At 46.7% G+C, this 16,606-nt stretch overlaps 1 protein-coding gene across 1 annotated transcript in view; it reads right to left on the reverse strand.

Annotated features, from left to right (window-relative positions):
- Positions 1 to 2,934: 2,934 nt before the first annotated feature.
- The window catches only part of LOC138352490 (putative uncharacterized protein ENSP00000383309), a 48,680-nt gene continuing 35,008 nt past the window's right edge, over positions 2,935 to 16,606 (reverse strand). Inside the window, exon 2 of the mRNA XM_069304991.1 lies at positions 2,935 to 3,540. Within this exon, the coding sequence (XP_069161092.1) occupies positions 2,935 to 3,540 (606 nt within the window). The remainder of the gene's footprint in view (positions 3,541 to 16,606) is intronic.

The raw sequence follows: 16,606 nt of genomic DNA on the forward strand, positions 1-16,606 counted from the left end.
CTTAACGTAACTTTTCATTTTGTCATTTAAGAATTCTTATTATTTTGATTGATTGATTTTATTATACATATTTGTTTGTGCATTATTTTCATGTTTTGATTTATTTAACGTAATTAAAATTTCATTGTTAAAGTTTACTTGTGTTTTGTGTGTCTTCTCCTTACCTTACCACAGACGAAGTTCCAGTTTTTCTATTTTTTTTTATAACTATGTGACGAGGCCATACCCCTAGCATTAAACAGCCGAACACCAACGCGTTACCGTCACACACCTGTGTCAGGTGGCCTTTTGTGTCACTTGTGTCAGGTGTCCTTATGTGTCACCTGTGTCAGGTGTCCTTATGTGTCACCTGTGTCAGGTGTCCTTTTGTGTCACCTGTGTCAGGTGTCCTTATGTGTCACCTGTCCTTTTGTGTCACTTGTGTCAGGTGTCCTTATGTGTCACCTGTGTCAGGTGTCCTTATGTGTCACCTTTAAAGAATGTAAGCTTCGTTAACCAGTACTCACAGCTTGTCCTAATTAAGAGTTTACAATTAAAAACCGCAACTGATACAATCACCTCGAGACGAAACAATCAGATTCATTATGGACTATAGAGAAATATTATATATATATATATATATATATATATATATATATATATATATATATATATATATATATATATATATATATTGGTGTATACTGGCAGCAGGTTTTCTTTCAAACATGTTTCATTGAATATGACCGCATATTCTGTGTTTATTATTTTCTGGTTTAGGGCTTCTATCCCTCTAACTATTTTCTTAGCATCAGGGCTTAATTGAAATAGGAGTTCTCCAAAACTCATTTTCGTACTTTTGAGGTGAAGAAAAGAAGTGATTTACTATAGAGTGTATTACACTTATTTATATAATTTGCACAACGTTTCGAACCTCCATGGTTCATTCTCAAGTGAACAGATCTTACAATACTAGTTGATTTTATACCCGCACTGGGTCAGGTGATAATACAATAAAGGTGAAAACATGGGGGGATACATAAGGGATAAATGTGAGGTGAAACATAGAGGCTGCAGAAGGCTTATTGGCCCATACGAGGCAGCTCCTATCTAAACACAAAGATTAATCCAGTGTAATTGGCCTATTATGTTGGACATTGTCTTCTGTGTTGGCATCGATATGTTCTTGTCTTGTCCTTACTCTCATGGTGGGTAGAGTAAATAGTTCCGTGATTTGGGTGTTCATGGTAGATCGCTCTCTTCTTATGTGAATTGCCTCAAGAATTTGTAATCTTCTTGCATCTTGGGTTTTGTCTATTATGCAGGTATTCTTGTTCAACATTTCTCTGGTTAGAGTAATGTCATGGGCTTGTCTCATGTGATTCCTAGGGGCACCAGATTGAAGATGGCATGTCAAACGCCTCGTCAGCTTGGTCGACGTCATACCTATGTACTTACATTGAAGGTTACATCCTTCGTGGGGGCAAGTGTACATGTATACAACGCTTGACTGCTGTAGAGGGTTCTCCGTCGGCTTTAGACTTCCGAACTCCTTATCAAAAACAGCCCGAAGCCGACGGAGAACCCACTCCGTCGAGAGGGTTCTCCGAGAGAGAGAGAGAGAGAGAGAGAGAGAGAGAGAGAGAGAGAGAGAGAGAGAGAGAGAGAATGAGGTTCAAAGTAAGAGTAAGATAGAATCCCAAGACTCTCCTCACAGACACACACACCAAAGAGCCAAAGCTCAACCCCCGCAAGCACAAATAGGTGAACACACACACACACACACACACACACACACACACACACACACACACACACACACACACACACACACACACACACACACACACACCCACACACACACGAGTATGTGTGTCCTTATGTGAGACTAAACTGGAAAAGGTTCAAAGGTTTGCCACCAGTCTAGTACCCGAGCTGAGAGGTATGAGCTACGAGGAGAGACTACGGGAATTAAACCTCACTTCGCTGGAAGACAGAAGAGTTAGGGGGGACATGATCACCACATTCAAGATTCTCAAGGGAATCGACAGGGTTGATAAAGACAGGCTGTTTAACACAAGGGGCACACGCACTAGGGGACACAGGTGGAAACTGAGTGCCCAAATGAGCCACAGAGATATTAGAAAGAACTTTTTTAGTGTCAGAGTGGTTGACAAATGGAATGCATTAGGAAGCGATGTGGTGGAGGCTGACTCCATACACAGTTTCAAGTGTAGATATGATAGAGCCCAGTAGGCTCAGGAACCTGTACACATGTTGATTGGCGGTTGAGTGGCGGGACCAAAGAGCCAGAGCTCAACCCCCGCAAGCACAACTTCGTGAGTACAACTAGGTGAGTACACACACACACACACACACACACACACACACACACACACACACACACACCAGGAGGGCGATTCTATCATAATTAAAAGCAGATTAGTTGTCCGCGCGACACAGGCCGCCGAGACGAGGGCAAATTGCCTCATATTCACGTCTGGTTCACATTCTCCAGGTCCTAGTAGGCGAGAGTAGGAGGGATCTTACTCCCATTCACCTGGGCTCTAGGAGACTCGAACTTTGTACCACCTGTGTGTGAGGCCCTAAGATCTATCGCCCAAGATCTTGTGCTGCGGGCGGCGGTTAGCTAACATGTGACGTCAGGTCTTGTTGTTCAACTTAACTGTTCAAGGTGTATCAGTGACACGTCGGAGGGACGAAATATGTCACACAAACAAAGAGGATTAAGGTGTGCATGCAGCAGCAGCATGCTGGTGAGGTGTGTATGTATGCACGTTTGTCAGTCAACTGGTGTCCAGGTTCATAAGTCTATTGGGCTCTATCATATATACAATTGAAACTGTGTATGAACTCTGCCCCCCTCATCTCTTCACATCCTAATGCATTTCATGTGTTCACTGTCCTGAAGTTGGTGTGTTGGTACGACTGAACTCAGCCAGTGAGAAGCAGTGTAACTTGTGCTGAACACTGATAAACCATCGAGTGTGGATAAGTCATGCATTGTCCACCAGGTGGCGGTGCTGAGGCTCTGTTCCCTCCGGCCAGAGCCGGAGCTTCCGGCTCCGGAAAACTGAGGCTCTGTTCCCTCCGGCGACCCTCCGGCTCTGGCCGGAGGCTCGCCAAGGGTCGTCTCTGAGGTGACTTTGTGGGCGGAGGCTCGCCAAGGGTCGTCTCTGAGGTGACTTTGTGGGCGGAGGCTCGCCAAGGGTCGTCTCTGAGGTGACTTTGTGGCCGGAGGCTCGCCAAGGGTCGTCTCTGAGGTGACTTTGTGGGCGGAGGCTCGCCAAGGGTCGTCTCTGAGGTGACTTTGTGGCCGGAGGCTCGCCAAGGGTCGTCTCTGAGGTGACTTGAACCGGAGGCTCGCCAAGGGTCGTCTCTGAGGTGACTTTGTGGCCGGAGGCTCGCCAAGGGTCGTCTCTGAGATGACTTTGTGGCCGGAGGCTCGCCAAGGGTCGTCTCTGAGGTGACTTGAACCGGAGGCTCGCCAAGGGTCGTCTCTGAGGTGACTATGTGGCCGGAGGGTCGTCTCTGAGGTGACTATGTGGCCGGAGGGTCGTCTCTGAGGTGACTATGTGGCCGGAGGGTCGTCTCTGAGGTGACTATGTGGCCGGAGGGTCGTCTCTGAGGTGACTATGTGGCCGGAGGGTCGTCTCTGAGGTGACTATGTGGCCGGAGGGTCGTCTCTGAGGTGACTTTGTGGCCGGAGGCTCGCCAAGGGTCGTCTCTGAGGTGACTTGAACCGGAGGCTCGCCAAGGGTCGTCTCTGAGGTGACTATGTGGCCGGAGGGTCGTCTCTGAGGTGACTATGTGGCCGGAGGGTCGTCTCTGAGGTGACTATGTGGCCGGAGGGTCGTCTCTGAGGTGACTATGTGGCCGGAGGCTCGCCAAGGGTCGTCTCTGAGGTGACTTTGTGGGCGGAGGCTCGCCAAAGGCTGGTGGTTTGTAGCATAAGTTTCTTTCTCTGGGACGCTACAGGTCGTGCTCCCTCGCCTTGCACGAGTACATGACGTCCGTATGAGCGACGTACCGAACACTTCAATCCTCTGTCTTCAAACATCAACATCTGCAACATCTACCGAGTCACCCGAGACCCCCAAGCGGCACTACCGAGGGCACCGCAGGCCACGTCTTTGTGTACGTGAGTGTGGAAGCTGACTAAGCACGAGACGCTGGTTATTTTCACTGTGTAATCTCGTGTATGGTGATTCATAGTGCTCGCCCAGTAGGCCTAGTAGACTAGCGGGGTCTACTGGGAATGTGAGAGCTGTGGGATTGTGAAGCGTTAATCGCTACATTCTTGAAAGAGTGCGGGTAGACATTTTCCAGCGTGTCACGCCTTTCTGAGGGTGAGAGTGCAGCTTTGATTAAGTGCATGTCTGATTAGCTCTTGTAGTGAGGACCTGTTGTGTTCTCTATGTACTGTGCGCATATGCGAGTCCTGTGTGTGTGTGTGTGTGTGTGCGGATACAAGTCCTGTGTGTGTGTGTGTGTGCGCATACAAGTCCTGTGAGTGTGTGTGCATATACAAGTTCTGTGTGTGTGCATATACAAGTCCTGTGTGTGTGTGTACATATACAAGTCCTGTGTGTGTATGTGTGTGTGTGTGTGTGTGTGTGTGTGCGCATATACAAGTCCTGTGTGTGTGTGTGCATATACAAGTCCTGTGTGTGTGTGTGCATATACAAGTCCTGTGTGTGTGTGTGCATATACAAGTCCTGTGTGTGTGTGTGCATATACAAGTCCTCTGTGTGTGTGTGCATATACAAGTCCTGTGTGTGTGTGTGTGTGTGCGCGCATCATTAGTGTTCCATATTTATTAATTGTTCCAAATTCAATTGTATTCCAGTTTGTCCCACTGTGGCATGTTCCCAGTGATTAGTTGCAAGGTTCAGAACGCAGTAATTGGTTAGAGAGTCACCTGTGATAAATTTGTTGTCATTACTTGTGTCCAGAGGATGGGGACCCGGCCTCTAGATCCTCGCATCAGTACCGTGGGGAACTATTCCTGCTGTGTGTGGTTGGGGTGACACGTGACACACTTTACTAAAGTTATCCCATGTGTTGTACTAGTTGCTAATAAACATGTTGATCGGTAACAAATCTTCCCGTTAGACCTAACCCGTGATAATATAGACTGTCACCTACTTTGTCTGACCCTTCCCCCCGTGTTAGCACTCATCAAACTCATACAATTGATGAGTATGATGATGTTTACCATTCGTCTACACAACACCCACAGGGAGAATGGCTCGACTAACGTGATTCATAAACTCCAAGTATTCTACTGTCTCGAGTAGGCCATCACCGAGGAGAAGGACTACTGGCAATACTTACGAAAGGTATTCCAAGAAGGCCACGACACGGAATACTTGGGAAAGTGTGGCCGGCTGCTCTAGATAATTCGTTAATGCCTAATGGTTATACCTCAAGCAAAGGGGGTCGCGTATGTAAGCAAGGCAACCTGTGATGGCAGAACAGTCGGGAGAGACAGAGTGATCTCACCGCCGTTCATCTAATGGCTGAGCAAACACCGACAAAGACGTGTGTGTGTGTGTGTGTGTGTGTGTGTGTGTGTGTGTGTGTGTGTGTGTGTGTGTGTGTGTGTGTGTTGGCTGAACTCGCACACACGCCAGGGCAAAATCGTATGTGATATGACTTTTGAGACACACATGATCTACAACATTCATGACCTTTACATATACACACACACAACGGACACGATCACGAGCGTGCGCGCTCGCACACACACACCCGCACACACACGCACACACACGCACACACACGCACACACACACACACACACACACACACACACACACACACACACACACACACACACACACACACAAGAGGGCGTGGAGAAATTATGGAAATAACAGGACACTTAAGAGCAGAGAAAGATATCATAGTGACAGGATTGAATATGTCAGGTTGAGAAGAGAGGCAGAAGGACAATGCGAAAATGACATGACAAGTAAGACAAAGACTCAACCTAAATTGCTGCACAGCCACATCAGGAGAAAAACAACAGTAAAGGAACAGTTAATGAAATTGAGGATAGAGGCAGACAGATTCACTACAAACGACAAGGAAGTGTGCGAGGAAATGAATAAGAAATTCCAGGAGGTCTTCACATTAGAGCAAGGGGAAGTTCCAGAGATACAAGGAAACGCTGCATGAAATGCACTTACGTCACTGGAAAGCAGGAGAGCTTGAGAAGACTATGATCCCTACCTACAAAATTTTCAGATGAATTGACAAGGAAGATAAAGATAAGTTGTTTAACATGGGTGGTACGCGAACAAGTGGACACATGAGGAAACTGAGAACCCAAATGAGCCACAGGGACGTTAGAAATAATTTTTTCAGTGCCAGAGTAGTTAACAGATGGAATGCATTAGGTAGTGATGAAGTGGAGGCTGACTCCATACACAGTTTCAAATGAAGATATGATAGAGCCCAGTAGACTCAGGAACCTGTACATCATTTGATTGCCAGTTGAGAGGCGGGATGAAAGAACCAGAGCTAAATCTCTGCAAACACTACTAGGTGAGTACAATTAGGTGAGGACACATACACACACACACACACACACACACACACACACATTTTGAAAATGATATAGCAAACAAAGCCAAGACCGAACCAAAGCTACTCCACAGTCACATCAGAAGGAAAACAACAGTGAAAGAACAGGTATTGAAACTTAGAACAGGCGAGGACAGGTATACAGAGAATGACAGAGAGGTGTGTGAGGAACTCAACAAGAGGTTCCAGGAGGTCTTCACAATAGAACAGGGTGAGGTCACTGTGCTAGAAGAAAGGGAGGTAAACCAGGCGGCCTTGGAGGAGTTCGAAATTACGAGAGAGGAGGTCAAGAGACACCTGCTGGATCTGGATGTTAGAAAGGCGGTTGGTCCAGATGGGATCTCACCATGGGTACTGAAAGAGTGTGCAGAGGCACTTTGCTTGCCACTCTCCATAGTGTATAGTAAATCACTAGAGACGGGAGACCTACCAGAAATATGGAAGACGGCGAATGTGGTCCCAATATACAAAAAGGGCGACAGACAAGAGGCACTGAACTACAGGCCAGTGTCCTTGACTTGTATACCATGCAAGGTGATGGAGAAGATCGTGAGAAAAAACCTGGTAACACATCTGGAGAGAAGGGACTTCGTGACAAATCGCCAACATGGATTCAGGGAGGGTAAATCTTGCCTTACTGGCTTGATAGAATTCTACGATCAGGTGACACAGATTAAGCAAGAAAGAGAGGGCTGGGCGGACTGCATTTTCTTGGATTGTCGGAAAGCCTTTGACACAGTACCGCATAAGAGGCTGGTACATAAGCTGGAGAGACAGGCAGGTGTAGCTGGTAAGGTGCTCCAGTGGATAAGGGAGTATCTAAGCAATAGGAAGCAGAGAGTTACGGTGAGGGGTGAGACCTCCGATTGGCGTGAAGTCACCAGTGGAGTCCCACAGGGCTCTGTACTCGGTCCTATCTTGTTTCTGATATATGTAAATGATCTCCCGGAGGGTATCGATTCATTTCTCTCAATGTTTGCGGACGATGCTAAAATTATGAGAAGGATTAAAACAGAAGAGGACTGTTTGAGGCTTCAAGAAGACCTAGACAAGCTGAAGGAATGGTCGAACAAATGGTTGTTAGAGTTTAACCCAACCAAATGTAATGTAATGAAGATAGGTGTAGGGAGCAGGAGGCCAGATACAAGGTATCATCTGGGAGAGGAAATTCTTCAGGAGTCAGAGAAGGAAAAAGACTTGGGGGTTGATATCACGCCAGACCTGTCTCCTGCAGCACATATCAAGCGGATAACATCAGCGGCATATGCCAGGCTGGCCAACATACGAACGGCATTCAGAAACTTGTGTAAAGAATCATTCAGAACTTTGTATACCACATATGTCAGGCCAATCCTGGAGTATGCAGCCCCAGCATGGAGTCCATATCTAGTCAAGGATAAGACTAAACTGGAAAAGGTTCAAAGGTTTGCCACCAGACTAGTACCCGAGCTGAGAGGTATGAGCTACGAGGAGAGACTACGGGAATTAAACCTCACTTCGCTGGAAGACAGAAGAGTTAGGGGGGACATGATCACCACATTCAAGATTCTGAAGGGGATTGATAGGGTAGACAAAGACAGTCTATTTAACACAAGGGGAACACGCACAAGGGGACACAGGTGGAAACTGAGTGCCCAAATGAGCCACAGAGATATTAGAAAGAACTTTTTTAGTGTCAGAGTGGTTGACAAATGGAATGCATTAGGGGGTGATGTGGTGGAGGCTCACTCCATACACAGTTTCAAGTGTAGATATGACAGAGCCCGATAGGTTCAGGAATCTGTACACCTGTTGATTGACGGTTGAGAGGCGGGACCAAAGAGCCAGAGCTCAACCCCCGCAAACACAACTAGGTGAGTACAACTAGGTGAGTACACACACACACACACACACACACACACACACACACACACACGATATACAAGAAAGGGGATAGACAGGAGGCACTGAACTACAGGCCAGTGTCCCTAACCTGCATACCATGCAAGCTGATGGAGAAGATTGTGCGAAAAAAACTAGTGGAGCATCTGGAGCGAAGGAACTTTGTAACACAGCATCAACATGGTTTCAGGGATGGCAGGTCCTGCCTCACAGGGTTACTTGAATTCTACGACCAGGCAACAAAAATAAGGCAAGAAAGAGAAGGGTGGGCAGACTGCATATTTTTGGATTGTCAGAAAGCCTTTGATACAGTGCCACACAAGAGGCTAGTGCGAAAGTTGGAGACGCAGGCTGGAGTGAAAGGGAAGGTACTCCGGTGGATAGAGGCGTACCTAAGCAACAGGAGACAACGAGTCTGTGTGAGGGGTGAGGTCTCAGATTGGCGAGACGTTACAAGTGGAGTCCCGCAGGGGTCAGTCCTTGGACCTATACTGTTTCTGGTATATGTAAATGATCTCCCAGAGGTTATAGATTCGTTCCTCTCAATGTTTGCCGACGATGCAAAAATTATGAGGAGGATTGAAACAGAGGATGAAAGTAGGAGGCTACAAGATGACCTAGATAGACCGAGTGAATGGTCCAACAAATGGCTGTTGAAGTTCAACCCTAGTAAATGCAAAGTAATGAAACTAGGCAGTGGAAACAGGAGGCCAGACACAGGATACAGAATAGGAGATGACGTACTTAATGAAACAGACAGAGAGAAAGATCTAGGAGTTGATATCACACCAAACCTGTCTCCTGAAGCCCACATAAAGAGAATAACGTCTGCGGCATATGCGAGGCTGGCTAACATCAGAACAGCGTTCAGGAACCTGTGTAAGGAATCATTCAGAATCTTGTACACCACATATGTAAGACCAATCCTGGAGTATGCGGCCCCAGCATGGAGCCCGTACCTTGTCAAGCACAAGACGAAGCTGGAAAAAGTCCAAAGGTATGCTACTTGACTAGTCCCAGAACTAAGAGGCATGAGTTATGAGGAAAGGCTGCGGGAAATGCACCTTACGACACTGGAAGACAGAAGAGTAAGGGGGGACATGATCACAACCTACAAAATCCTCAGGGGAATCGACCGGGTAAACAAGGATGAACTATTCAACACTGGAGGGACGCGAACAAGGGGACACAATTGGAAGCTGAGTACCCAAATGAGCCACAGAGACATTAGAAAGAACTTTTTCAGTGTCAGAGTAGTTAGTAAATGGAATGCACTAGGAAGTGATGTGGTGGAGGCTGACTCCATACACAGTTTCAAATGTAGATATGATAGAGCCCAGTAGGCTCAGGAATCTGTACACCAGTTGATTGACAGTTGAGAGGCGGGACCAAAGAGCCAGAGCTCAACCCCCGCAAGCACAATTAGGTGAGAACAATTAGGTGAGTACACACACACACACACACACACACACACACACACACACACACACACACGGAGGGGGCCTCGTAGCCTGGTGGATAGCGCGCAGGACTCGTAATTCTGTGGCGCGGGTTCGATTCCCGCACGAGGCAGAAACAAATGGGCAAAGTTTCTTTCACCCTAAGTGCCCCTGTTACCTAGCAGTAAATAGGTACCTGGGAGTTAGTCAGCTGTCACGGGCTGCTTCCTGGGGTGTGTGTGTGTGTGTGTGGTGTGGAAAAAAAAAAGTAGTTAGTAAACAGTTGATTGACAGTTGAGAGGCGGGCCGAAAGAGCAAAGCTCAACCCCCGTAAAAACACAACTAGTAAACACACACACATGTATAGTAGGTCACTGGAGACGGGAGACCTACCAGAAATATGGAAGACTGCTAATGTGGTCCCAATATACAAAAAGGGTGACTGACAAGAGGCACTGAACTACAGGCCAGTGTCCTTAACTTGTATACCATGCAAGGTGATGGAGAAGATCGTGAGAAAACCTCAGTAACACATCTGGAAACAAGGGACTTCGTGACACACCATCAACATGGGTTCAGGGACGATTAATCTTGCCTTACAGGCTTAATAGAATTCTACGATCAGGTGACAAAGATTAGGCAAGAAAGAGAAAGATGGGCGGACTGCATTTTTTTGGACTGTCGGAAAGCCTCTGACACAGTACCCCATAAAAGGTTGATGCATAAGCTGGAGAAACAGGCAGGAGTAACTGGTAGGGCGCTCCAGTGGATAAGGGAGTACCTAAGCAATAGGAAGCAGAGAGTTACAGTGAGGGGTGAGACCTCAGATTGGCGTGAAGTCACCAGTGGAGTCCCACAGGGCTCTGTACTCGGACCTATCCTGTTTCTGATATACGTAAATGATCTCCCAGAGGGTATAGACTCGTTCCTCTCAATGTTTGCTGACGACGCCAAAATTATGAGAAGGATTAAGACAGAGGAGGACAGCTTGAGGCTTCAAGGAGACCTGGAAAAGCTGCAGGAATGGTCGAACAAATGGTTGTTAGAGTTTAACCCAAGCAAATGTAATGTAATGAAGATTGGGGTTGGAAGCAGGAGACTAGATACAAGGTATCATTTGGGAGATGAAATACAGAGTCAGAGAGAGAGAAAGACCTGGGGGTTGATATGACGCCAGACCTGTCCCCTGAAGCTCATATCAAGAGGATAACATCAGCGGCATATGCCAGGTTGGCTAACATAAGAACGGCCTTTAGAAACTTGTGTAAGGAATCTTTCAGAACATTATATACCACATATGTCAGACCAATCCTGGAGTATGCGGCTCCAGCATGGAGTCCATATCTAGTCAAGCATAAGACATAACTGGAAAAGGTTCAAAGGTTTGCTACCAGACTAGTACCCGAGCTGAGAGGTATGAGCTACGAGGAGAGACTACGGGAATTTAACCTCTTCACTTCGTTGCAAGACAGAAGAGTTAGGGGGGACACGATCACTACATTCAAGATTCTCAAGGGAATCGACAGGGTAGATAAAGACAGGCTATTTAACACAAGGGGCACACGCACTAAGGGACACAGATGGAAACTTAGTGGCCAAATGAGCCACAGAGATATTAGAAAGAACTTTTTTTAGTGTCAGAGTGGTTGACAAATGGAATGCATTAGGCAGTGATGTGGTGGAGGCTGACTCCATACACAGTTTCAAATGTTGATATGATACGAGCCCAGTAGGCTCAGGAATCTGTACACCAGTTGATTGATGGTTGAGAGGCGCGACCAAAGAGCCAGAGCTCAACCCTCACAAGCACAACTAGGTGAGTATACACACACACACACACACACACACACACACACACACACACACACACACACACACACACACACACACACACACCACCACCACCTCTGGATTAGGTCCAGAACCGTTTGCAATGCTTCACAATCTATCTCTGTCTGACTCTTCTCATATAGAACTAATGAGAAGAGTCAGGACCGTGATAGATTGCGAGGCATAGCAAACGGATTTTAACACACTCCAGAGGTGGTGTGAAAAATGGCTTTTAGAGTTTAACGCAGCTAAGTGTTAGGGTGTGAGGATTGGGACAGTAGTGCGAAGACCAGTACAGCGGTACTGGAAGAATGAAAAACAAATTGTTCTATCAGAAAAGAAAAAAGACCCGGGAGTGAACATAGCACAACATATGATGCCAGAAGCCCACATGAGCTGAATAACAACAGCTTCATGTGGCATACTCTTCAACATTCGTGTATCCTCCAGAAACTTGGACAAAGGGGCTTTCCGGACCCTATATAGCAAAGATGAGACGCACTCTTGAATATGCATCCCCCAGCATGGAACCCTTACGTGGAAAATAACAAGAAGAAACTAGAAAATGTCCACAGATATGCAATAACACTCGTTCCCAACTTGAAGAGCTTAAGCTATGAGGAAAGACTGAGGGAACTGGACCTTACTACCCTGTAGGAAAGGAGAGATAAGGGGGACATGATAACAACATATATGATTCTCAGCGAAATTTATAGCGTAGACAGAGCAGCATTGTTCAAAGCTAGGAATAGCAGAGCGAGGAATCACAGATAGACACTGGAGATGCAAATAAGTTACAGAGACACCAAAATGAATTTTGTTAGTGTTAGAGGTGTCAATAAGTGAAACAGGTTAGATGCAGAAGTCGCTGAAGCTAAGTCGATTCAAAGTTTTAAAATTATATATGATTAAAGGGCGAGAAATTAGTCATTGCATTAATTAATCTAAGAACGTTCGGAAGGCGGGGCTAGGAGCCTAGCTCGACCCTGCAAGCACATATCGGTGAGTACACATACACACACACACACACACACACACACACACACACACACACACACACACACACACACACACACACACACACACACACACACAGGTTGGTTGGGCAGACTGCATATTTCTGGACTGCCAAATAGCCTTTAATACAGTACCGCACATGAGACTGCTATTCAAACTTGAGAGGCAGGCGGGGGGTGGGGGGAAAGGCCCTAGCATGGATAAGAACTACCTAACAGGAAGGAGCCAGAGAGTTACAGTAAGGGGCGAGAAGTCGGACTGGCGACCGGTAACAAGTGGAGTACCATTAGGATCGGTGCTGGGACCAATTCTATTTCTAATACATGTTAACGACATGTTTACAGGAGTAGAGTCCTACATGTCGATGTTTGCGGATGACGCAAAGTTGATGAGAAGAGTTGTGACAGATGAGGATTGCAGGATCCTCCAGAGGACCTGAACAGGTTGCAGAGATGGTCAGAGAAATGGCTACTGGAGTTCAACACGAGCAAATGTAAAGTTATGGAAAGGGACTAGGTGATAGGAGACCAAAGGGACAGTACGCAATGAAGGGGAACTGCCTACCTGTGACGACGCGAGAAAGAGACCTGGGCGTGGACGTAACACATAATCTATCTCCTGAAGCACATATAAATAAGATAACGACAGCAGCGTACTCTACACTGGCAAAAGTCAGAACATCATTCAGAAACCTAAGTAAGGAGGCATTTAGGGCACTTTACACAGCCTACGTGAGGCCAGTCTTAGAGTATGCCGCCTCATCATGGAGTCCCCATCTGAAGAAGCATATAAGGAAACTGGAAAAGGTTCAGAGGTTTGCAACGAGACTCGTCTCAGAGTTACGAGGGATGGGGTAGGAGGAGCGCCTGAAGGAACTGTGCCTTACGACACTAGAAAGAAGAAGGGAGAGGGGGGACATGATAGGAACGTATAAAATACTCAGGGGGATTGACAGAATGGACATAGACGAAATGTTCACATGGAATAGTAACAGAACGAGGGAACATGGGTGGAAGCTGGAAACTCAGATGAGTCACAAGGATGTTAGGAAGTTTTCTTTTAGCGTGAGAGTAGTGGAAAAATGGAATGCACTTAAGGAACAGATTGTGGAAGCAAATACTATTCATAATTTTTAAACTAGGTATGATAGGGAAAGAGGACCGGAGTTATTGCTGTAAACAACCGATGCTCGAAAGGCGGGATCCAAGAATCAATACTCGACCCTGCAGGCACAAATAGGTGAGTACACACGCAGCAGAGTAACTGGGACACCAACCCTGTCTCCTGAAGCCTACATCAAAAAAATAACATCAGCTATGCGAGGCTGGCTTAGATCAGAACTGCCTTCAGGAACCTGTGTAAGGAATCATTCAGAACCTTGTATACCACATATGTAAGACCAATCCTGGAGTATGCGGCCCCAGCATGGAGCCCGTACCTTGTCAAGTACAAGACGAAGCTGGAAAAAGTTCAGATGTATGCCACTAGGCTAGTCCCAGAACTAAGAGGCATGAGTTACGAGGAAAGGCTGCGGGAAATGCACCTCACGACACTGGAAGACAGAAGAGTATGGGGAGACATGATCCCTACTTACAAAATTCTCAGAGGAATTGACAGGGAAGATAAACATAAACTGTTTAACACGGGTGGTACGCGAACAAGGGGACACAGGTGGAAACTGAGTACCCAAATGAGCCACAGAGGGCGTTAGAATGAACTTTTTCAGTGTCAGAGTAGTTAACAAATGAAATGCATTAGGCAGTGATGTGGTGGAGGCTGACTCCATACACAGTTTCAAATGTTGATATGATAAGAGCCCAGTAGGCTCAGGAATCTGTACATCAGTTGACTGACAGTTGAGAGGCGGGACCAAAGAGCCAGAGCTCAACCTCCGCAAGCACAATTAGGTGAGTAAAATTAGGTGAGTACACACTCGGCTGCTCACATGATCAATCCAGCCATCGAAATATGCCCGGCATTATTAACACTGCACTCAGTATTATTTCCATATTTGCACTCTGACTCATCGTAATTCATGGCCACGTGAGGGCCACAGTACACGGCCACTCCTGGCCACGTGAGGGCCACACACCACACAGCCATTCCTGGCCACGTGAGGGCCACACACCACACAGCCATTCCTGGCCACGTGAGGGCCACACACCACACAGCCACTCCTGGCCACGTGAGGGCCACACCACACAGCCACCTGAGGGCCACACCACACAGCCACGTGAGGGCCACACACCACACAGCCACTCCTGGCCACGTGAGGGCCACACACCACACAGCCACTCCTGGCCACGTGAGGGCCACACCACACAGCCACTCCTGGCCACGTGAGGGCCACACACCACACAGCCACTCCAGGCCACGTGAGGGCCACACCACACAGCCACTCCTGGCCACGTGAGGGCCACACCACACAGCCACCTGAGGGCCACACCACACAGCCACGTGAGGGCCACACCACACAGCCACGTGAGGGCCACACCACACAGCCACTCCTGGCCACGTGAGGGCCACACCACACAGCCACTCCTGGCCACGTGAGGGCCACACCACACAGCCACTCCTGGCCACGTGAGGGCCACACCACACAGCCACTCCTGGCCACGTGAGGGCCACACCACACAGCCACTCCTGGCCACGTGAGGGCCACACCACACGGTGGGCTCCTCCCACACCAGTACACAGTATAATATGGCCGGGTGAGTCTCAGCCGGATATATTAACATAATGTGTTAATATATCCGTTATTCATTGTTATGAAAGCTGCTCTTCTGTTCTGTGTCCTCCTGACTACTTATTGCTTCCTCTCTCTCTCTTCCTTCTCTTACCTCTTCTTCTCTCTGCCTCTTCTCTCACTTGCCTTTTCTTCCTCTTTTTTCAAATTTCTTCTTACTTTTGCCGTTTGTTCCTTTGGCCTTTTGTTTATCTTGCCTCTTCTTTAGCTTCTTTCTTCCCTCTTCTTCGTTTTGTCTAAGCTATCGCTTACCTCTTCTTCCTCCGCTCTTTTATCCTTTTCTCTTTACTTCCTCTGCTTCTTTATCCTTTTCTCTTTACTTTCTCTGTTTCTTTATCCTTTTGAATCATTAATGTGATTCACGTTGTGAATTAATCTGTTTTTCAAGATGTAAAAGAAATGGCCAATAGTTCAGTGCAAGTGATCAACCTTCCTTCATACAAATCAGAATCACATTAGCAACCTTCCATGATTCTGGAATTTTGTTCGACTCTAATGATTTATTGAATCTGCAAGACAAGAGGCTCGCAAAGCTGCTCTTCACATTCCTCTAGCACCCTGGCAAAGACTTCATCTAACCCGGGGACTCGTATGGGTTTAATTGTTATATTTGTTTAATAACTTTCTGATAACTACTAAACTAGTTAACCCTGTCATCTTCACCACTAAAATAGGATTTGTTCTGTAGGTGAGACGTTGAGTAGTTCTCTGTTAAACGCAGACACAAATGTTTAAGACACTATAAATTTCGTTATCATTGCCAGTTATCTGACCTGTTTCAGTTTTTAATAGTCACGTGTTTTCCATAATCTTTGCTCGATATAAATTAAATATCATTTTAAAATTTAATTTTGCTTGCCCTGTAATAAGTATTTAATTTATTTTTTTGGTTTCTTATTTTTTTTAATACAGTTCGCTAATATTGAAAATGTAATATTATAATTCATTGTGTCGGGGGACAGGAAGCCTGAGTGTATTCATACACTTTGGCTTTTATCGAGGTCCCCCATCCCCCAGTCCCCGACCGTCCACAAGTGGTTGGGCACCATTCCTTCCCCCCGTCCCATCCCAAATCCTTATTCTGACCCCTTCCCAGTGCTAT

Source organism: Procambarus clarkii, chromosome 53 (assembly GCF_040958095.1).
Source record: "Procambarus clarkii isolate CNS0578487 chromosome 53, FALCON_Pclarkii_2.0, whole genome shotgun sequence".
Lineage (NCBI taxonomy): Eukaryota > Metazoa > Arthropoda > Malacostraca > Decapoda > Cambaridae > Procambarus > Procambarus clarkii.